General features: G+C 43.9%; 1 protein-coding gene across 1 annotated transcript in view; it reads right to left on the reverse strand.

The window, feature by feature from the left end:
- Nucleotides 1–21284, reverse strand: part of LOC311124070 (PH domain leucine-rich repeat protein phosphatase 1-like) — a 40876-nt gene extending 19592 nt beyond the window's left edge. The window contains exons 1-4 of the mRNA XM_084198287.1: nucleotides 19333–21284; nucleotides 4261–4457; nucleotides 2154–2279; nucleotides 1785–1924 (exon numbers count right to left, since the gene is read on the reverse strand). Coding sequence (XP_084054413.1) covers nucleotides 1785–1924; nucleotides 2154–2279; nucleotides 4261–4457; nucleotides 19333–21100 — 2231 coding nt within the window. The 5' untranslated portion in view covers nucleotides 21101–21284. The remainder of the gene's footprint in view (nucleotides 1–1784; nucleotides 1925–2153; nucleotides 2280–4260; nucleotides 4458–19332) is intronic.
- Nucleotides 21285–23682: the final 2398 nt, after the last annotated feature.

Here is a 23682-nt window from a genome sequence, read left to right on the forward strand (position 1 = left end):
GCAGAGAGAGAGGAGGATGATGTCCTGTATGCAGAGAGAGAGGAGGATGATGTCCTGTATGCAGAGAGAGAAAGGAGGAGGATGATGTCCTGTATGCAGAGAGAGAAAGGAGGAGGATGATGTCCTGTATGCAGAGAGAGAGGAGGAGGATGATGTCCTGTATGCAGAGAGAGAGGAGGAGGATGATGTCCTGTATGCAGAGAGAGAAAGGAGGAGGATGATGTCCTGTATGCAGAGAGAGAAAGGAGGAGGATGATGTCCTGTATGCAGAGAGAGAACGGAGGAGGATGATGTCCTGTATGCAGAGAGAGAACGGAGGAGGATGATGTCCTGTATGCAGAGAGAGAAAGGAGGAGGAGGATGTCCTATATGCAGAGAGAGAAAGGAGGAGGATGATGTCCTGTATGCAGAGAGAGAGGAGGAGGATGATGTCCTGTATGCAGAGAGAGAGGAGGAGGATGATGTCCTGTATGCAGAGAGAGAGAGGAGGAGGATGATGTCCTGTATGCAGAGAGAGAGAGGAGGAGGATGATGTCCTGTATGCAGAGAGAGAGAGGAGGAGGATGATGTCCTGTATGCAGAGAGAGAACGGAGGAGGATGATGTCCTGTATGCAGAGAGAGAAAGGAGGAGGAGGATGTCCTGTATGCAGAGAGAGAAAGGAGGAGGAGGATGTCCTGTATGCAGAGAGAGAGAGGAGGAGGAGGATGTCCTGTATGCAGAGAGAGAAAGGAGGAGGATGTCCTGTATGCAGAGAGAGAGGAGGAGGATAGATTAATATAGTGTTTCTCTGTTCCGTAAAGGTGAGGGTCTGTTTTCCTAACCACTGTTTGATACTGAAAGTTGAGCAGTGTGATCAGTGTGGCCAGATGGGAAGATTATTCAAGGGAGTCCTGTCCCATCTCCCCATCCATCCCCACTGTCTGATGTCTCCCAAAGCAGAGCAGCTCACACAAACACTAACAGTAACACTACACCAGGCCTGGGACAGAAGGTGCGTCTCAAAAGGCACCCTATTCCCTATATAGTGTACTACATTTGACCAGGGCCCATAGTGCACTATATAGGGAATAGTGTACACTATAGAGAATAGGGAGCCATTTGGGATGTAGACAGTCTCCATGGTGGGGAGCATTGTATTACTGTAAGCATAGAAGGGTTAGCTAGAAGGAGAAGGAGCGAGAACCTGACCGCAGTCAATGACACTGCTGGGCCCCAACCCTGGCTAAAGGTCACTGAGGAGGAGCAGCCAATCACAATGCAGTCGTTGTGTTTTGGACCAATCATGTCTCAAGGTTTGCAGGCCGAGACTCCAAAAACAGGTCATAGGTGAGAGGTCTGGGAAGCACTGGCCATAGATTAATGAAAGCTCCAGAGGGAAACTGTGTGTGTGTGTATATAACTCAAGTTCGGATTTCCCCTCCTACTTCCGCTGACGTCTGCTTCTAATCAACCCCAACCTGTTTTCTTAGACCAAATCAATCCTAAGGGAACACAAACACACATACACATCACACACAGATCTGTAGTTTAATCCAATCCTCTAACTCTGCGACCATATGGTGATTCCCAGAGAGATGGAGAGAGCGCGCGAGAGAGAGGCTGTCGAAGGACAAACCGCCCACATCACGCCACTCCTCTCTTAACCCCTCCCTCCTTGCAGAAGTATATATTGAGCCCTTCTCCTAGCCCATGTCTCTCAGTTACTTTCCTTTTCTTCTCCTCTTCCCCCACTCCCTCCATTCCATCCTACCACCTCTTCCCACAGCCTGCAGGGGTACATACCTGGTGAGATGTGTGAGGCCCGTCAGGTAGTTGTGTTTGAGGTTGAGGTGGGTCAGGTCCTGGCTGTAGAACAGCTGAGAAGGCAGCTCCTCCAGACTGCAACATGACAGGTCCACAGAACTCACCCTCTGAGACACTATCTGATGGAGGGAGAGGGAGGGAGAGCGAGAGGGTGGGAGAGAGAGGGTGGGGGAGAGAGAGGGTGGGGGAGAGAGAGGGTGGGAGAGAGAGGGTGGGAGAGAGAGAGATAAAGGGTAAGAGACAAAGGGTTTACATTTTTCAGATTGCCGACAACTTGAAGACACGCAACTCAACTCTGAGCGCACACACACACAAGCACAGCGCGAGCGTACGTACGTACGTACGTACCTTGGCAGCGTGTCTGTGCCAGCGGAGGTGTTCTGTGTAGGAGTCATAGCTGATGTAATAGGTCTGACTCTGGGGACCAGAAGAACTGAAGGCTAGACAGTGACTGTGTCTCCTCACCTCCTCCACCTGAACAGCACACACAGAGACAGAGACACAGAGAGAGACAGATACACAGAGAGAGACAGATACACAGAGAGAGAAAGAGAGAGAGAGAGGGGGACCGAGAGAGCGAGAGAGAAAGAGAGAGAGAAAGAGATTAGCTCTGCGATTAGAGACCAAAAACAATGTGACAACTGCCAGCCAGAGGAAAATAACAGGGAGGGAGTCATGTGGTGGAGGAGGGGCAGGGGCCGGTGTGTGGAAGCGGTGTGGTCGGAGCAAGCAGGGAGGGAGAGAGAGAGGCAATATATAGCCAACTCGTGACTAACTTGTAGCTAGCCATATATTTATCATCCCATCTGACAATGGAGAATAAAAGCTAGCTAAACTAGCCAGCTAGCTAGGTGAACAGGTGAACAGACAGTTGATATTTTGCATTGAAGTGTGTAGGCTACCACTGTAAGTAAGGCTACTGTAGTTTTATGTTTCAGAATTCTCAGGCAGTGCAGCATATTTAGGTTCGGGAGAAAGTAAATGCAAAACATAATTTCATTCAAACGATCTGTTTGTAGGTCCACAACAATTTGCTATTGTTTTTGTCTTTCAGAAACCGTAAATGTCACTGCAAAAGAAAACATCCTGCCAACACCTCCAAAGACATTTGATCAAGTTGGCCATTGCTATTTCCTTTAGATATACTGTGTTCGTTTAATTCCAATACTTCCAAAGTATACAGCAAATAAGGGCGTTATTGTCACCATAAAAGGTGAATGATGAGTTATAATGCTCGTTCACGTGCGCACACTTTTATGTCAGGTCATATTTTTTAAAATGGGAAACATGCGTATGTATGGCCAAGTATATAAATCTCAATACTTTTCAGAAATAGCGCAAGCAGATAATTAGTGTAACATTTACGCAATGGTTATAAATAAATCTCCACTTTTTATAAACGCACTCCCTTAACTTTAACAAGACAGAGAAACCAGACACATGCTCATTGCTCACATGGAACACTCCTAACAAAGAAAAAAAAAACGTATAAATGATGGTTAAGAAATTAACCAAAACTTGTTTTTCACACGTGTAGCAGCTCGTGAACTCTGCAAACAACATTTCCACTCTGAGAATGAGAACAGTAAATGACTGTATGCTAATCTATACAGCCATTAACAGAAATTAATGTAACCAAATGACGGGGATTAATGGTACATTTACTACTGGTGACATATGTAAATAGTAATTGATCAACATAAACAATCAAAGGGCAAAACATTCACACAATGAATGAGCAAGAATTGGCAGGAGAGAGCTGAGTGCATTTTGGAGACAGACACCCCTCACCTTCTTCTTGTCTCAACGTTTTAAATTATACTCAAGACACATTATCTTCACACATAGGCTACTTTAGATGCTTTTCACTGACAGCTAATCAGCTAGGCCTAGTGCCACGCATGCTTCCCAAATAAGTATAGACGAAGCATGTGATATGAAACAATCCACTGTTATTTTTTAAAAAGAAGCTAATGATCCTTGATTCCTCTGTGGCCTATGAAAGACTTCCTCCTCATATTCCATTTCTCTCCTGTTCTACTGGTTTTCTTATCAACTTTATTTCATTGTCCAGAAGCCAAAGGCACAATCATAGTCATTATAGCAACCCATCCTAGTTGTTGCATCTTTAGATTCCCCCTCTTCCTAAGTTTCAAACAGAGATGTTCATCTCTGTCACATATGGAACTGCTTGTGTATCAGGTGTGCTGTTTAGAATGGTGTTTCACGCGAATTGCATTTTGGCAAATTACGTTTTATTGGCTGCTTCATTACAGGAGTTGCATGTTCTGTTAAGATTCATTACCATAATCGAAATGTGATTTCTGTAATTCTGAGCACCGTGTGTGGACACCCTTAATGGGTTACGCACCCAATGCATATGGGTCCGGTAAATTTCAAAAAAATGGCCAGTAAATTAAAATCTAACGGAAACCCTGGTGTGTGTGTTCAGTACCTTTCCACCGATGAGGGGCAGGATGTGCATCTTGCCGGTGTGAGCGTATTTGACGGAAGAGACGATGAGACAGGTGCCACTCAGGGTGACGTGTCGTCGTGACCACCGGTTGACAGGCAGGGCCAGCTTCCCCTTCCTTACGTTAAACACACCTGTCAGCTGCACCCGGTCTGCTCCACCCACACAGCGCGGCTTACCTGGAGGGAGGGGGGGGGTTGGAGAAAACAAAAAATAACATAAAATCTCAGATCCTCCTGCTGAGAGAATGACGTTTCAGAAGAATCCTCCAAGTAAGAGAGACAGAGACAGGGGAGAGAGAGGGTCTCTGTGTGTGTCTGTATGTGTGTGTCTCTGTGTGTGTGTCCGTGTGTCCGTGTGTGTCCGTGTGTGTCTCGGTGTGTTTAGGTGAGGTTAGTTACAGGTTACGTGACGTATAATTTATAGTTCTAGTGGCTGAGGGGTGGCTGGACGGTCAGTGTTAATGAATGGAGAGGAGGTGTAAGGGTAGATGTAATTCATTCAGCTAGCCCTAACCTTAGCCCTTTATTTCCTCAGGAAATGAAAGCGTTCCTCTCCCAGGGAAGTCTTAACCTTGGCCACCACATACACAGGTAGCAGATAAGCCTTGTCTGAGCCAGAACTGCGGCAGATGGAGCTCCTGCAGTACTGACTGTACTGACTGGGTCAGTGCTTGGTGGTGTGCATTTTTAGCAGCACTAAGGTGTGTGTGTAGAAAAACATTTTTAGCACTTTAAGAATGGGTGTGCTCTCATGTAGGCTGTCACCCACCCACACACACACCAGGGGTCAAGCTGAGTTCAGCAATCAGCATTTTCATAATGCAGACAATCAAAAAATCTGTGTTTTAAACCATTTCACCTGTGTTTTATATTGAAAGCCAACAGTGTTTTTTGTTGTTGCTTCAAGAGTGATCAGGGGCGTGCAACCATAGTTTTCCTTCACAGAAAATACATTACTGCAACACATTCGGCAGAAAATAGCTTCATTTTCATGAGATTACCGCAGAAGTGCAACGTTATTTGGATCGCAGCCACACAAGTAAATGAGCTTACAATGAAAAAGCAAGGTCATGATAAACATTATTTCTAATGGTTATCATAGAAAGAATGTAGCCAGCTACATTTCCTTTTTTGCCTGAAGTTAATCTTGCATTTTACCGTAGAAAAGTAGGCTAAACCGAGAAAAGTACCAGAGAAAAGTAGTTCCACATCAGTCAGAGCACTGTGTGCCGATAGAATGCCTTGTTCGTGAATTGTCATCTGAGTGGAGAAGTGCAACTGAAGCACAAAGGTAGTCTGATGCAGAAATTACAATAAGAAGCATTTTAGATCTGCGTTTACAAAACGCAGGGGGGGGGGGGACTCGGAATTCTGCGTTAATGTGACACCTGCACACACACACACACACACACACACACACACACACACACACACACACACACACGGGAGCCAGTTCCAGTTTTAGAGAGAGGCTAAGAGAGAGAGAGAGAGAGAGACAGCGACTAAGAGAGAGACAGAGAGAGAGAGAAAGAGCTGACAACCAGATCTGTCTGCTTCTCCATTTCTTCTTATAGAGCCCTTTGTGTGTGTGTGTGTGTGTGTGTGTGTGTGTGTGTATACGATCATATTTTCCTGAGATTGCCGTTTTTTGTCCTCTGATACCCTCTCTGCCTCACTCACTTTAACACACACACACACACACACACTCTCAGGTGTTCCAGTGCTTTACTCGGGGGGATAGAGGGAGGGATGGAGGGAGAAAGGAGAGAAAGACGAATTGTAGACATAAAGTCATCCAGACTGCTGTGCTATTCATCAATGCACATTACATACCAGTAACACCAAAACACACACACTTTCTTTTCAACATAAACACACACACACACACATTGCCAAAAGGTGGCACAGCTCTGGCCAGAGGCTGCATAGTGGTATCCTGTAGCCCTCTGTCTCTTTAAGAGAGAAAGGTGAAGATAGACACCCCCAGGTCCATCAATAATAGAGAACTGACTAAAGATGAGATAGAGCTAGTTAACAGCACGTGCAGTCACGTCTGAACAGCCCTGTGGAATGTATGAAATGTGTGATTATCAACATACTCTAGATTATCGTTATGGTTACAGACCATACAGAGAGAGCAGCCAGGCCACAAGTGTTTATATGCTGGTTTGCAGGGTAATGAAGGGGGGGGCTGAGGTATAAGCTATAAACAGAGCAGAGTGAGAGAAAGAGCTCGTGAGAGAGCGAGACCAGAGGGGTTAAAAAAATATTCCCCCCAGCCCAGAGAGGAGAGGATTACGTTATTCCATACAATGCCCCCTCAGAGAGAATGTGGCGTGTCCTCATTAGCATACCCCCCCCTGCTCCTTTTCTGTCTGCTCCCATGGCTCTAGGGACAAGCCCCGCACCCCTCCCTGGGGCTGTTTCTGGTCCCAGGCAGAACTATCTGGTCTGCTCTACCCAGAGTCCCTACAGCCTATCTGGCTTGCATCATCAATAGCCACTTATTCCCTAGTGCACTACTTTTGACCAGATAGGAAATAAGGTACCATTTGGGATGCACCCTTGGTCTGGCTGCTCTCTCCCTACTTCAGAGACCACCGTTTCCATCAACATGGCTACATCACTACAATAATGTTCAAAGTAAATGAAGGTACAGTAAAGGATGGGCAGCCTTACCACCCAACCACACACACACACAGAGCCACTGATGGAGGGTTTGGGGCTCAGAGCTAGGAGGCCCTAACTCATACACACTTGAGGAATCCTCGACCCACACCCCCCCCCTCTCCCTAATGATGTGCTCATCCTCTGATCAGGCCACTAGTTACAGGCCTACATACAATGATGTGCTCATCCTCTGATCAGGCCACTAGTTACAGGCCTACATACAATGATGTGCTCATCCTCTGATCAGGCCACTAGTTACAGGCCTACATACAATGATGTGCTCATCCTCTGATCAGGCCACTAGTTACAGGCCTACATACAATGATGTGCTCATCCTCTGATCAGGCCACTAGTTACAGGCCTACATACAATGAGGGGCTCATCCTCTGATCAGGCCACTAGTTACAGGCCTACATACAACAGCATTTTGTGCACCAATGTAAAACACAATGGTATAGGCTAATTTTAGACAAACATACATGTAATGTAAACTCAAACCATTCTAGGTGGAGTAGTGTAGGCATAGTCTGTGTTAATGTACAGTCGTGGTCAAAAGTTTTGAGAATGACACAAATATTAATTTTCACAAAATCTGCTGCCTCAGTTTTTATGATGGCAATTTGCATATACTCCAGAATGTTATGAAGAGTGATCAAATGAATTGCAATTAATGCAAAGTCCCTCTTTAATCCCCAAAAAACATTTCCACTACATTTCAGCCCTGCCACAAAAGGACCAGCTGACATCATGTCAGTGATTCTCTCGTGAACACAGGTGACAGTGTTGACGAGGACAAGGCTGGAGAAAAAAAAAAAAGGTACAGGGATTGGACTGCGGAGGACTGGGGTAAAGTCATTTTCTCTGATGAATCCCCTTTCCGATAGTTTGGGGCATTCAGAAAAAACCTTGTCCGGAGAAGACAAGGTGAGTGCTACCATCAGTCCTGTGTCATGCCAACAGTAAAGCATCCTGAGACCATTTATGTGTGGGGTTGCTTCTCAGCCAAGGGAGTTGGCTCACTCACAATTTTGCCTAAGAACACAGCCATGAATAAAGAATGGTACCAACACATCCCCCGAGAGCAACTTCTCCCAACCATCCAAGAACAGTTTGGTGACGAACAATGCCTTTTCCAGCATGATGGAGCACCTTGCCATAAGGCAAAAGTGATAACTAAGTGGCTCGGGAACAAAACATGGCCAGGAAACTCCCCAGACCTTAATCCCATTGAGAACTTTTTTTTTTTTTTTGAGAACTTGTGGTCAATCCTCAAGAGGCGGGTGGACAAACAAAAACCCACAAATTCTGACAAACTCCAAGCATTGATTATGCAAGAATGGGCTGCCATCAGTCAGGATGTGGCCCAGAAGTTAGCTGACAGCATGCCAGGGCGGATTGCAGAGGTCTTGAAAAAGAAGGGTCAACACCGCAAATATTGAGTCTTTGCATAAACTTAATGTAATTGTCAATAAAAGCCTTTGACACTTATGGAATGCTTGTAATTATACTTCAGTATACGATAGTAACATCTGACAAAAATATCTAAAAACACTGAAGCAGCAAACTTTGTGAAGACCAATACTTGTGTCATTCTCAAAACTTTTGACCACGACTGTACACTACCGGTCATTTTTTACTATTTTCTACATTGTAGAATAATAGTGAAGACATCAAAACTATGAAATAACACATATGGAATCATGTAGTAACCCAAAAAGTGTTAAACAAATCCAAATATATTATATTTGATTCTTTAAATATTCACCCTTTGCCTTGATGACAGCTTTGCACACTCTTGGCATTCTCTCAACCAGCTTCACCTGGAATGCCTTTCCAACAGTCTTGAAGGAGTTCCCACATATGATGAACACTTGTTGGCTGCTTTTCCTTCACTCTGCGGTCCGCCTCATCCCAAACCATCTCAATTTGGTTGAGGTCGGGTGATTGTGGAGGCCAGGTCATCTGATGCAACACTCCATCACTCTCCTTCTTGGTAAAATAGCCCTTACACTGCCTGGAGGTGTATTGGGTCATTGTCCTGTTGAAAAACAAAAATGATAGTCCTACTAAGACCAAACCAGATGGGATGGCGTATCGCTGCAAAATGCTGTGGTAGCCATGCTGGTTAATCACATACAGTGTCACCAGCAAAGCACCCCCACACCATAACATCTCCTCCTCCATGCCTTACGGTGGGAAATACACATGCGGAGATCATTCGTTCACCCACACTGCGTCTCACAAAGACACGTCAGTTGGAACCAAAAATCTCTGATTTGGACTCCAGACCAAAGGACAAATTTCCACCAGTCTAATGTCCATTGCTCGTGTTTCTTGACCCAGGTCTCTTCTTATTATTGGTGTCCTTTAGCAGTGGTTTCTTTGCAGCAATTCGACCATGAAGGCCTGATTCACACAGTCTCCTCTGAACAGTTGATGTTGAGATGTCTGTTACTTGAACTCTGTGAAGCATTTATTTGGGCTGCAATTTCTGAGGCTGGTAACTCTAATGAACTTATCCTCTGCAGCAGAGGTAACTCTGGGTCTTCCATTCCTGTGGCGGTCCTCATGAGAGCCAGTTTCATCATAGCGCTTGATGGTTTTTGCGACTGCACTTGAAGAAACTTTCAAAGTTCTTGACATTTTCCATATTGACTGACCTTCATGTCTTAAAGTAATGATGGACTGTCATTTATCTTTGCTTATTTAAGCTGTTCTTGCCATAATATGGACTTGGTATTTTACCAAATAGGGCTATCTTCTGTATATCCCCCCTAACTTGTCACAACACAACTGATTGGCTCAAATGCATTAAGAAGGAAATATATTCCACAAATTAACTTTTAAGAAGGCACACGTGTTAATTGAAATGCATTCCAGGTGACTACCTCATGAAGCTGGTTGAGAGAATGCCAAGAGTGTGCAAAGCTGTCATCAAAGCAAAGGGTGGCTATTTGAAGAATCTCAAATATAAAATATATTTGGATTTGTTTAACAATTTTTTGGTTACTACATGATTCCATATGTGTTATTTCAGAGTTTTGATGTCTTCACTATTATTCTACAATGTAGAAAATAGTAAAAAATAAAGAAAAACCCTTGAATGAGTAGGTGTTCTAAAACTTTTGACCGGTAGTGTACACACACACACACACACACACACACACACACACACATAATGTATGTATACAGTTGAAGTCGGAAGTGTACATACACTTATGTTGGAGTCAGTAAAACTAGTTTTTCAACCACTCCACACATTTCTTGTTTACAAACTATAGTTTTGGCAAGTCAGTTAGGACATCTACTTTGTGCATGACACAAGTAATTGTTCAAACAATTGTTTACAGACAGAGTATTTCACTTATAATTCACTGTATCACAATTCCAGTGGGTCAGAAGTTTACATACACTAAGTTGACTGTGCCTTTAAACAGCTTGGAAAATTCCAGAAAATTATGTCATGGCTTTAGAAGCTTCTGATAGGCTAATTGACATCATTTGAGTCAATTGGAGGTGTACCTGTGGATGTATTTTAAGGCCTACCTTCAAACTCAGTGCCTCTTTGCTTGACATCAAGGGAAAATCAAAAGAAATCAGCCAAGACCTCAGGTTCATCCTTGGGAGCAATTTCCAAACGCCTGAAGAGGTACCACGTTCATCTGTACAAACAATAGTACGCAAGTATAAACACCATGGGACCACGCAGCCGTCATACTGCTCAGGAAGGAGACGCGTTCTGTCTCCTAGAGATTAACGTACTTTGGTGCGAAAAGTGCAAATCAATCCCAGAATAACAGCAAAGCACCTTGTGAAGATGCTGGAGGAAACGGGTACAAAAGTATCTATATCCACAGTAAAACAAGTCATATTTCGACATAACCTGAAAGGCCGCTCAGCAAGGAAGAAGCCACTGCTCCAAAACCGCCATAAAAAAGCCAGACTACGGTTTGCAACTGCACATGGGGACAAAGATCGTACTTTTTGGAGAAATGTCCTCTGGTCTGATGAAACAAAAATATAACTGTTTAGTCATAATGACCATCGTTATGTTTGGAGGAAAAAGGGGGTTGCTTGCAAGCAGAACTGAAAAAGCATGTGCGAGCAAGGAGGCCTACAAACCTGACTCAGTTACACAAGCTCTGTCAGGAGGAATGGGTCAAAATTCACCCAACTTATTGTGGGAAGATTGTGGAAGGCTACTCGAAACGTTTGACCCAAGTTAAACAATTTAAAGGCAATGCTACCAAATACTAATTGAGTGTATGTAAACTTCTGACCCACTGGGAATGTGATGAAAGAAATAAAAGCTGAAATAAATCACTCTCTACTATTATTCTGACATTTCACATTCTTAAAATAAAGTGGTGATCCTAACTGACCTAAGACAGGGAATATTTACTAGAATTAAATGTCAGGAATTGTGAAAAACTGAGTTTAAATGCATTTGGCTAAGGTGTATGTAAACTTCCGACTTCAACTGTACATGTACACCCTTTCCTTCCACCCCTTCCTTTCCGCAGAGCAACATCCTGTCCCTCATGACCACTTCCTGTCTGAGACGGAGTTGGACGGAGTAGACATTCTTAGCACTTCTGGTGTCCCCGCCCTTCCCTTATGTCCAAGAACCTTCTAAAGGCATCCCAAACATCCTAACTCTTATCCAATGTCCTGTCTGTGTTTGACCTTAGGCATCCAAAAGACACCCCACCCTTTCACAGCCACTCAAATAATTGTCCCCAACAAGCGTAGTCTCCAAGGACTGTCCATTCATTCCCATTTCCAACAACACATACACATCAACTTTTAGTCTGTCCACAACATGAACATTAAACTCCATAACTAACTTTCTTTTCACACTCAAATCATTGACACTTTCTTTCCGTCTTTCTATGGTTATACAGACAGGAGGACAAGGATGTTTTGGGTGTGTGGGGTTGTCAAGTTAAACCAGACAGGGGAGTAGGTGCTTTTAGCAATGCGGGTGTATTTACATACACTAGTGTTGCTTTCAATTGTATTGGGTTGCACTAAAACAGTCTGTGTGAAGCCAGAAATGAAATACAATTCCATTTCAACTTACTGTGCCAGTAGGCAGGATGGTCATTATGACGGGGGGAATTTGAGACAAAATATCTGAAGGATCGTATTATTAAACAGAATTTCCAAACGTGGGTCTGTTGTGGACATATGTGGACAAAAAAGGAATAGCTTGTGTGTGATTTTTATTTTGACATGAGGTAAACAGACCCACGTTTGGAAAGTCTGTTTAATAATATGATCCTTTAGATATTTTGTCTCAAATTCCCCGTCATAATGACCAACCGTCCTGGCCACCAGCACAGTAAGTTGAAATGGAATTGTATTTCACTTCCAGCTGCTGGTAGGGCTGGAACAATTACCATACACCTGTGTAACCGACAGTTAGTTTTTTTTGTATGACTTTAGTTTCTGGGAACAAACAACTGACTGAAGACGGGACGGCCGGGCAATCGTGGGGCAATTTGACTGGTAAACTCATGGGCACACTCGCCTGGTATTGTGATGAAATAATTTATATGGTAATGTAGAATGTTCATTTAAATGATGTTAACTGATTTGGCTCATGCAAGGGAATGTCTTTTTTGTGATGTTAGTTGAGTTGAATCAAAAAATCACAGCACATATTGATGGGTACACTTCCTGCTTTTTTTCCTCGCAATGGCCGCCAATCCACCTATTATGCCATCATTGACTGGAATTGGGACACCCGTTCTATTCATTCTATTTTTATGACAGCACATGCAGTCAGGAGCAGAGGAGAGTTAAAAATGTGTGTCGAGCAGTTTTTACAGAGACTGCGGTCATTTGGCTGGCCAATAACCATCATCCAAAATTCCATGGCCGTCACAGCCCTAGCTGCTGGGCTTGGTAGCGGAGCTAGAGCAGTTACCTTGGGGTGGAGCAGAGACAGAGCAGCCAGTGACCTCTGGGTAATGCAGTTTGGGCAGGCAGCCGACTATACTGTCTACTGTCGCAGGTAGATCACCAACACTGAGGAGGTGAAATTTGAGTTCTGCACAGCTCATTGTTCTCTCCTCGTCAGCAAAGCACACACTGTGTGTGTTTGTGTGTCCAACGTGCCTTTTCCAGGGGGCACTCAGAATGTCCGACTCAGACTCCTCTGACTGGCAACGATGAACAGCCCTAGGCATCACAACTCTTACTTTACACACAATCCAAAACCTAAGTACCCAAGTCTCCTTCAATTATTTCCACAAGTAGTCTAGAATAGATCAGCTCTTTGAATCTACCTTGAATAGCCTTGACACTCCCAGACAGATGCCAAAACCCACCCTGAAAGGAGAAAGCCTTCCCAGTTCCACACCCCAATACATTGACATACACTAGGGCTGGGAATAGCCAGGGGCCTCATGATATGATATTATCACCATACTCAGGTGCTGAAATGATATGTATTGTTATTCTCACGATTCGATACTGGGATTGTATTGCGATTTGATGTTCCAAACATATTGCTCACTATATGTCTGCTGCAGGGACAAGAGAAAGCACGATAAACTAGTTTTGATCAGTCAGGGAAATAAAAGTGCTGAAAGCATGTTGGCTCACTATTTAAAAAGGAGATGAAGAACAAGCTATAGGATGAAAAATACCGGCGTTTTGGCGCACGTACAGCCGACTAGCGCTAGCTAACGCTACCTACAGCAGCAAAAATAGCCTTCTTACTTGGAGCCAAAAATAATGTTGCGATATGTAACTGTATCAAATTTTTCTCCCCCATCACTAACATACATTACATAACAAACAGGTATCTTCCAACGTTACTATAGACTAGTGTGTACAAACTTAGAACAGGCCGTTAAAACAACAATGTAAAGCAGGGGTCCCAAGGTTGTGACCCGTGACCCCATTTTGATATGCATTTTTTCGAGACCACACCATGTAAGAAAAACGGGATGTAATCAACAGCCAATGTTTACTTTTTTTAATTGGGGATATGACAGTCTATTACAAATCAGACTGACAGTATTTCAATCTGAAGGAAGTATGGTTTGAAGTGACTGAAATGCATCAGAAAGGTATTGGGAAGTCAGAAGATAATCAGGCATTAATATGGTATGATCTCATTGATGATGATGTTCTTTTCCACCCAGTCTGATTTAGTGCCTGGTCTAATGAGTCCTGTGCAGCTTGTGGGCATTGTATAGAGAAACAGACACATGCGTGTTCCTGAGAGTCTTATCTTTCAGTGATGGGGTCATAATATTTTGTAGCTTAAATGGTTCAAAAGATAGAGCGACATTTTTAGAAAGAAAACAGAATCCGCTCTGTTTATTACAACCGCATCTAGGAGCTACCGGAGGTTACTGAAGTAACCCCTATGAACCAAGCGCATATTTTTCTCTTGCAACCCCATCCTAGTTTGGGAAACGCTGATGTAGAAGGAAATGCGTGTACAAACGCGCTCAGATGTCAACTGGTTGTAACTGTAACATGAATGATTAAAATAGTCCTTTACAGCGCTAATCCGCAGTTGAATCAATAACAAAGTGAACACCCCTCTGTTTTGGTAAAAAGCTGAGGGATGGGCCTGGAGAAATGTAACCACTCTTAAATTCATAGAGCTACAGTATGTATCCAAAGTTATTGTTTAAACCATGCTTTGAGGCTATACAGCGGTTGTTTACATTTACAAACATTGGAGTAAAACAAGCTTATATTTTAGGTTGTGGTGTGGTGACAGTTGTAATAAGCTAATGAGAAATGTATAAGTTATATTCTTCAACAATCAATGGGAATATATGACTAATTTATAAATCCCAAAACTGATGTAGCAACTACAGACTGCCCCTTTAACTGAATGGATACTTTCTGAATTTAATGAATGGGTACTTGGCATGCAGAGAGAAAGAGGGAAAGAAAGAGAGAGGGGGTGGCATGAGAGGGAGAGAGGGGTGACATGACATAAACAGATAGAGAAAGACAGAGCGCTTCAGTCCAGAAATCTCTCTGAAACAGTATATTCCTGATTATAAGACCTGCCTTCTCTCCTCCTCCTCCTCCATCATGCTAGTACTTCTCCTTTTTCCTCTCACGCCACATTTTTGCTCAATGCAGGCCCCTGCACGCCACACCAGCTACTCTCACACAGAGACACTGGTACAAAGGCTCTCTGTAGACTATCCCTGCCCTGGGGAGAACTGGAGCCATGTATCCCTTCACATAACAGATCATCTCCTTTACTAGTGTTGTTCTAGGCCAGGGATGGGCAACTCGGCCCACCTTTTGTAGGCCCACGGATCAATTTCCACACACAAAAAAAGTCTTAACTCTCAACTAGGTTAGTAGAATACATAATGTGCAATTTGGAAATGTGGTCTTGCATCAGCAGTTCTCGTTATGTCAGTTACTGACAGTCACTCAATTAGCCTATGTCAGCAAAACATTTTTAGATTGGCAAATTATTCTAGCGGCCAGCTATCTAAACTTGTAGTAATCATGGTTTAATTACCAACTGGGGGGGGGATTGATTTTGTTAGTCACACTCATATCATATTAAAAACGGCTAATTTTTCTCTCCATCCCATGGCAAAATTTGTACAATTGCATGAAATTAGTTACCCTATAAAATTGCCAAATCTTCTCTCTGCACCATGGCAAAATGTGTAGAATTGCAGCAAACTTTCAGCATTTGCTCTATGCCCCATGACAGAATGTGTAGAATTGCAGGAAATTAAAGGGTAGGTAGCATAAATGTAACCACGTAACGTGGATTTGCATTAGTATACGGATCAAAAGTCCCAATACAAAGTTATACCTCATTTTCTATTTTTCGAGTTATTACATAAAACCGATCAGAATTCTGAAGAATGCCGAAGTCATGTCGGAAAATGTTTTTCCGGGGGGTAATGTAATATGGAGGACCCAGCAAGCCAGCCTATTCCCTATAATGTAAACTCCAACAGAAATAACTTCAAATGTATAACTTCAAATTAAACCAAATCATTTGCACTCATGATTACTGGTTTCAATTACATTTTCTGCCAACTTATAACCAAATGAATTTATTGTTACAAATCAACTTGCAAGGTTGCTAGCCAACTTGCCTGCTAACGTTAGCCCTATTAGCCTACTAACGTTAGCCCTACCAGGCTGCTAATGTTACGTTTGCACTACATGAGTCAGCCAGTTGCTATCAACACCTAGCTTACAACTACATTAAAGTAAACCAAAGTTTTGGAAATACATAACGCCATCTAACCAGTTATCAAAGAATGTTAGCTATATGTAGTAATCTTAGCCAGCAAGCTAGCCAGCCAGCTAACATTAGCTATTTAGCCAACTAGCTATTAGCCTAGCCAGCCTAGCCAACCACCACGATTATGGTCAGCAAGCAAGAGCCCAACTACTGGAGACCAGCTAGAACACAACACAACTAAAACATAACCACAGATCAAAGCAAAGTGAGAGCAGAGACTTACAGATTGATGGCTGGGGCCCATCCAACCACCACGGTTATGGTCAGCAAGCTAGAGCCCAACTACTGGAGATCAGCTAGAACACAAATAACACAACTAAAACATAACCGCAGATTAAAAGCAAAGAGAGGGCAGATTTACAGATTGATGGTAAAACTTTTAAAAGAGTGCAGGCTGAGTTAGCTACCAAAGGGAGGGGGAGTGGCGGTTCACGGGGCCAAGGGCGAGTAAAGGAAATCCAAAATATACTGAACAAAAATATAAACGCAACATGTAGTGTGGGTCCCATGTTTCATGAGCTGAAATAAAAGTTTGCATGGGTGGGCCTGGGAGGCCTATGCCCTCCCAGGCCCACCCATGGCTGTGCCCCTGCCCAGTTATGTGAAACCCATAGGTTAGGGACAAATTAATTTATTTCAATTGACTGATTTCCTTATATGAACTGTAACTCAGTAAAATCGTTGAAATTGTTCCATGTTGCGTTTATATTTTTGTTCAGTACAGATAGATTCCTGATGTCTGTCAGCTAGCGCGCTAGCACTAAGTCAAGGTGGAAAAAGTTACAAAACTCCCGTAGCCTACTTCACAGAGAACATGCCGAAAAGTTTACAAAACAAAAAGGAGAAAAGACGAGGTACTATAAAATTTGAACAAGCACGTATGATTTTCTCTTTCGTTTTGAGCCCATGGCAAGAAGGCACCAGAGTCTGCCATGCTAACGGATTCCCACTAGATAACACAGCCACAAAGTCTGAAGAGAAAACTGCATGGCCGCACGTGCCCCATCTGCTTCTTGTTTACATCACACTTCATGTGATTGGTGAGCTACAATCCACCACCGCAAACATTTGGTCTGGAATGTAATTACATGCTAGCATGGCTAGTGGCTAACGTTAGCTAGCTTGAGCTAGCTAACGCGCCAGCATATGAACTCGGTAGCACAGAGTAGATCCTCCATATGACATCGAGAAATAGTGCATTGTGGGTAGTTTAGAAGATATCCGGAAATAAGTTAAAACTCCAATATGTAACTTTTTGGGCGACCCGACAAAATTCACATAGAAATGTGAGTTGTAGCTCTGTCAATCATTGAAATCAAGTCTAAGAAGTGGTAGATCTGTTCTATGTGCACTATTTCTATGCTTCAATGTTTTTAAGTTTCGTTTATGCGTCTTTTACTTTCAGTTTTGTACACAAGCTTCAAACAGCTGAAAATACTATAGTTTTGGTTATGGAAAATATATTTCACAGCGGTTTAGATGGTACAATGATTCTCTACACCAGGGGTTCCCAAACTTGGTCCTGGTGCCCCCCCTGGGTGCACGTTTTGGTTTTTGCCCTAGCACTACACAGTTGTTTCAAAGAATAAAAGCTTGATGATGAATTGGTTATTTGAATACTTGCTTGTTTTGTCACATAAACTGAAATTAGGCGAACTATTAGAATGTTTGCAACCAGGAAATGGCGGAGCGATTTCTGATTTCTGCATAGTGCATCTTTAATAAATATGTAATAATCCAAAAACATAACTATGCTTGTACTTACAGTAGTTGTACTCATGATCTGGTTACCTATAAGTTACTTAAGCAATAAGGCCCGAGGGGGTGTGGTATATGGCCAATATACCACGGCTAAGGGCTGTTCTTATGCACGACACAATGCAATATACCACAAACCCCCGAGGTGCCTGGTTACCAACGTAATTAGCTCAGTAAAAATAAATGTTTTGTCATACCCATGGTATACAGTTTGATATACCACGGCTTTCAGCTAATCAGCATTCAGGGCTTGAACCACCCAGTTTATAATAAGTATTTGACCACACTGTTACATTGGTGAGTAAAAGCTTCCTACCCTTTAACTCTAAAACTTTTTTTAAATTCTGTGTTTTGTTCGCAAGGTGGCGGGCCCCCCCCAAAATGTTGCTTAGGGCCCCCAAAAAGCTAGAGCCAGCTCTGACTGCATGTGTGGGTATGGATGTGGGTACGCAGACCCGCGAGCCACTGAGGCCCCTCATGATGAGTTCTGATTTTTTGTGGCCCCCACCCCCATCAAAGTTGCCCATCTCTGTTCTAGGCAATTTCAAACATAAGCGGTTTGTTTGTTAGTTAGAGATTAATTTTTTCATCTGAATGCCTGTGGTTAGATTTGAGATAAGGTCAAAAACAAATATACTTATTGTTAACCTCAAAACATACTGATCCCTACCGTCCATATGCTCCGCCCTCCCTCCAACAACATCCAAAACAATAACAATAACACAAAAACACACTTTTGAAAAATGGTTCCTAACAATCATTGTGATCTTGGGGCAACATGGAAAACGAGCACACCTGTTACCTCCAGATGTGTCTGCCTATTCATTCCCCTGTGGGGGGGGTGGAGCGTGCAGGCGGTTCGGAGGCACAAGGCAGGCTATTGTCTTTGGCCGCTGGAACAATTGAATCATCTTTTTGTTCGACAGTCCGACTGACCAAACACAATGCCATTGTGGTGGATGGACACACAGTACTTTAGTAGGACTAGGAATGGGTTTACAACATGATAATGGGCAGAGCACTAGCCAAACACAATCAAACTGACAGATAGCCAGGGCAGGGATAGCAGGGCAGGGGCCAAGGGAGAACCACCAAGCTAAGCTAACCTAGAGAATCTGACTAGAAGCTGCTTACCCTGGCTGTATCCTCATTTAGCACTGAAACATTCACCTGAGCCACCCAATCCTCACTCACTTTCAACACAGAAATACTGGTACACTTTATTTGAAGGGTGCCTACCTACTAACCTACATAAGGACTTCATAACAAAATCCATACATAAGACATTCATAACAAGTACATAATCATTCATTAATACCCATGATAATAAATGAGAATCACATTTTCTAAGGTTACACTCACCTGCGTAGAAGCGTATGAGACAGCCTATTTCCGGGTCCATACCCTCCTCCTGTACCCGCCACGGGTCTCCATAGCCCAGATTGGAGAGGTACTCATTCTGCATCTGCAGGGGCTTCTCATCATCCTCCAGCCTCCTCACAGCTCCACCGTGCAGCTGGGCGAAGAGGGCCGGTGTCAGGGAGGCTTTCTCCGGGTCCGGGCCCCCTCTCTGCTCCCCTGGGACAACCAGGTCACGCTCAACAGCTGCTCTGCCAGTCAGAGGTTGGGCCAGTGAGTTACTGCCACTACTGCCGCAGCTTGACAGGGGATTGATCAGGCTGGGGGGTTCTCCTCCAGTGCTACCTGTTTTCCCACCATCATCAGCAGCGGTTTTTTCTTCCAGTGTGTTTGACTTTGACAGCCTATTGTCGGGAGCTTCGCAGGCATCAGTTGAGGGGACGTGCACGGATTTCCCCTCCAGGGTCTGTTGCTGAGTGACAGCGGGGATGCTGGCTGTGTGTGTCGGGGAAGAGTCGAGCTCAACCTCGTCTGAGGAACTCCCGAACGGGTCCGGTTCCTCCGTGGCGCGGTCAAAGTTTGGGCTGAGCACCGAGGAGTTTGTCCCTAGGACAGCAGCATCACTGAGGGAGTCCTGGTGCTTGCTGAGCCGTGGACCACCGGGGCTCAAATCGTCAAAGGTGCTACTCTCCATGTCCGAGCCTGAGTACAGTCCACAACTGTCGGCCCCACTCAGGCCCATGTCTGCACCTTCACTGTCATTTAGATAAACCTCAGAGGAAGAGGTGCTTGGTATCTTGTAGTCAGAAAGTAATATATTTGTGTCCACGTAATATTGAGTGTGGTTGTTATTGCTATGAAGCCCCTCGATTGGAGAGACTGGTCGGTTCTCCTCTGACCCTGAGTACGAGATCACAGAACCCGGGTAGGAGGTCTTCACGTTGTTACTTTTATTCACAACAAGTTGGTTGTCAATATGCCAATGGTTACCATTGCAGTTACCGTTCAGGTCAACATAAGCACTTTTTTTGCGAGTCATTCTTAGTATCCCTCCACATTTACCTCCAAGCTGCCCCAGACGAGCCGCTATCTCCCCAGCGGTGGTGTCCACGGTGCATAGTACTGCCCGGGGGTAGGAGGGCGTGAGTCGGTCATGGACGTGGATACACCCCTGCTGGAGGTCAGCTCGGACCCACGCCTTGTCGTTGGGCTGGAGCTGCTTCGCCTGCTTCTGGCGAAGCAAGGTCCTTCTATCCAGGCTCAGTGTGTTGTTGACAGACGAGGCGGACAGTGTGGGTCTCACTCCCCGGACGGAGGAGATTGCGGGTGGGCTTGAGGTTGTCGAAGCTGCGGCCGAAAGGTTCCTCTTGTGCCGGCGTCTCCTGGTCAACAACGAGTTCACGCTGGTGCTGCTGCTGCTGACCGATACGAGGCTGTAGATGTTGGGTGTTTTACCAGTGGTCATGTTGAGATTGGCAGCACTACCGGTGCCGTTAGCAGCCTGGTTTTGGTAAATCCCGTTCCGTATCGCTATGTGCAGTAGGGAAGTGGTAGCAAGTCCCAAGAGTTTTGTCTCCCCACCCCCGCCACCATCATCTTCCCCCGTCGCAGTTATTTTTCCAGCGGGGAAGAGTGCATCACCACTGGCCTTTAAAAACTTGCTGCCACTTCTTATTTGTACAATTTCCGAGTCTAATATTCCGACTGATGTTGACAGGGCATCCACCTCCAATCGGTTCCTCTCCACAGCCACTATCCGCACACTTTCCATCTTCCGCAAGTGAATGAGCTAATGTTAGCTAGCAAGCTAACAGTAGCAACGACCACTACGAACTCCAAATAAATAAAACTAGCTAGCTAGTTCCAGCAGGTACTGCAGTTTATTCGTTACATTCATTCTTCCACTTGCGTTTTCCAGCTAGCCATGGGGCAAGCCAGTTAGCTAGCAAGGCCGTGGAATTTGTTTTATTTGCTGGCTGCTGGTGAATTCGCCGGTCAATGCCGCTCGGTTGCTATCGATACCGCCATTATAGAGGATGGTGAGCTGTGAAATGAAACTAGTCAGTCAAGCTCATTAGATATGTGAAGTATTTGATGAAGCTGGTGGGATTTGTCTACGCCCAGGACAGCTTAATATTTATGAGATGACGTAATGTAGTTTTCTGTATTTATCGTCTACCATTAGCAGCGACATTGGCACAGAGTTTCTAAACCCAGAGGCACAACATTGAGAGACTTCCGGAAACGCTTGCGAAGCAGACCAAGCAGACCAGGCCGGGGTTTGGGGTTAGAGAAGTAAATGAGAGTAGTTAAACATTATTCCTTAGTTGTGAATTTTCTAGAAATCTAGAGGCACAGCATTAATTTGAGCCAATGTTTTAAGTAGTTGAACATGATATTGCTCCAACCTCGTGAAAGTGACAAACTGACACGTTTTCATTCTCGTCAAAACTAACATTATACTGAAGGAGTGACTTTGATTTTGACGGCATGCACATGCGCAGTTCGGCGCGAGAGGCCCGTTAGACCCCATTATGTGTTTCTACGCATGAGTTTTTCTAGCCGACGTCGCCATGACATCGCCTACAAGTGTGATCAGGGATTTCTATTGGATAAGCAGTTTAAGCCTATGTTCATACTGTACTGTCTTTGATATTAGAGAAAGGAAAGCAACCTCAATATAAGTATAAGTCCCAGCATGCACCGCGTCCCCTAAAATACTTCTCAGAGAGTAAAAGTACAGATAGAACAATGAGACAGATATTTCACTGGATGTATAAATGTGAAGCATCCTGTTGGCGTTTCCGCTCACTACCAAATATGGTAGTGAGAGGAAGCCTACTGGCGGGCAGTGGGAGAAGATGGAACGAAATGGATTTAGGTCGACATTCTGCAAATTGTCTCATCGATTAAACATTTGATCTCAATACAGTTTTCTGTTCCCAAAACTAGAAGCTGTCATGAATAGAGTGGACTAAGTTTTGTAGACTTTACCCTTTGCAAAAGCTTTTAAAATTTGCGCTGTTTAGAAGGAGTGCAAAGGTGAATTGACTTATTGCACACGCGCACTTCACAGAGTAGGCGTTCCCTAACGGAAATATGCAGATTTATACTAGAACACGCCAATACGATGTCGCTAACGCGTGCTTGGCTCTGCCCACCTCCTTGCTTGTTCTGCCCACTATGACTAATTCGTTCCCATTAGAAACGACAAGCTGTGGTCTATCTTGGTTTAGTTATAAAAAATCTTCGATAAAAGCAGAGAGGAAGAGGCGAAGCTAGAGAGATAACTGGGCCCAATATCTGTCTTCTCCAGCAGGTAGCGCTCACAACGTGAGGAGTTTTTGTATGGAGGTCAGTGAGAGTGTCGAATTTGGTTAACAGAAAATGTAATGACTTATTTGCTATGTGTGGCTTATTTGATCGAATAAAAGTTTCGTTATGATTAGGTTGTTACGAGTGTACTGATATAAGTAGGACACGAGACATTCTGTCAACTTTGCGAAAACAAAACTTTATAACGGAGTTGTGCTTGGTCGTTACTATTTGCCACAGCCACAACGTCATAAACCCCGCCTATCTCTACAGTTTATCTTCTTAAAATTTGATTTTAAACCTAATCCTAACCTTAAACACACGGATAACCTTATGCCTACACCTCACCCGTATTCCTTCACCTAAGCACATTTTTGTTTTCATGAATTTTTACGATATAGCCAATGTAGACCTTGTGGCTGTGGTAACTAGTGGTAACCGTTGTGCCTGTTGTTCACACGCGTATCTGCCCTCTCATTGGCTAGAATGGTCCCACCTGATCTTGCCTCCTTGGACTTGCTTTCCATTTCTGAATACATTTTTTTTTTTTATTGTTAGAGCAAACACTAGAGATCTAGTCAATATAATGGATAATATATGGTAAAAGGCTAAATGTTTGGTATGGTACTTTTGCTGGATTTTGTGTAATATGTCTGCTTATTTACTCGACAACTCGACATGAACTCGACACAAATACGTGTAACTGTGTTTGTGCATAAACAAATACGTGTGACATAAAATACTGTATTTACATTTCTATGCCTAAATGATCTAGCTACCGACTCAAACAAAAATATTCTGGCTCCATCTAGTGGATACAGGTCACATTACAGCCTATTTCCCCTGCCACTTGAGGCTTCAAAGAGACTACTTCTTATTTTGTGGCCAGTTACAATTGTAGCTGTTCATTCTATTGTTGAAGAAGCTATGAGAAAACTACTTATTGTTTGGCTAGCTGGATAGAAGCCAACTGGGAACAGAATGTGATGGTAAGGAGTCGTCGATGGCCTATGCTCCCAAAGTAGTGATGTGCCTAAG

This window comes from Coregonus lavaretus, assembly GCF_964263955.1.
Source record: "Coregonus lavaretus genome assembly, contig: HAP1_SCAFFOLD_566, whole genome shotgun sequence".
Lineage (NCBI taxonomy): Eukaryota > Metazoa > Chordata > Actinopteri > Salmoniformes > Salmonidae > Coregonus > Coregonus lavaretus.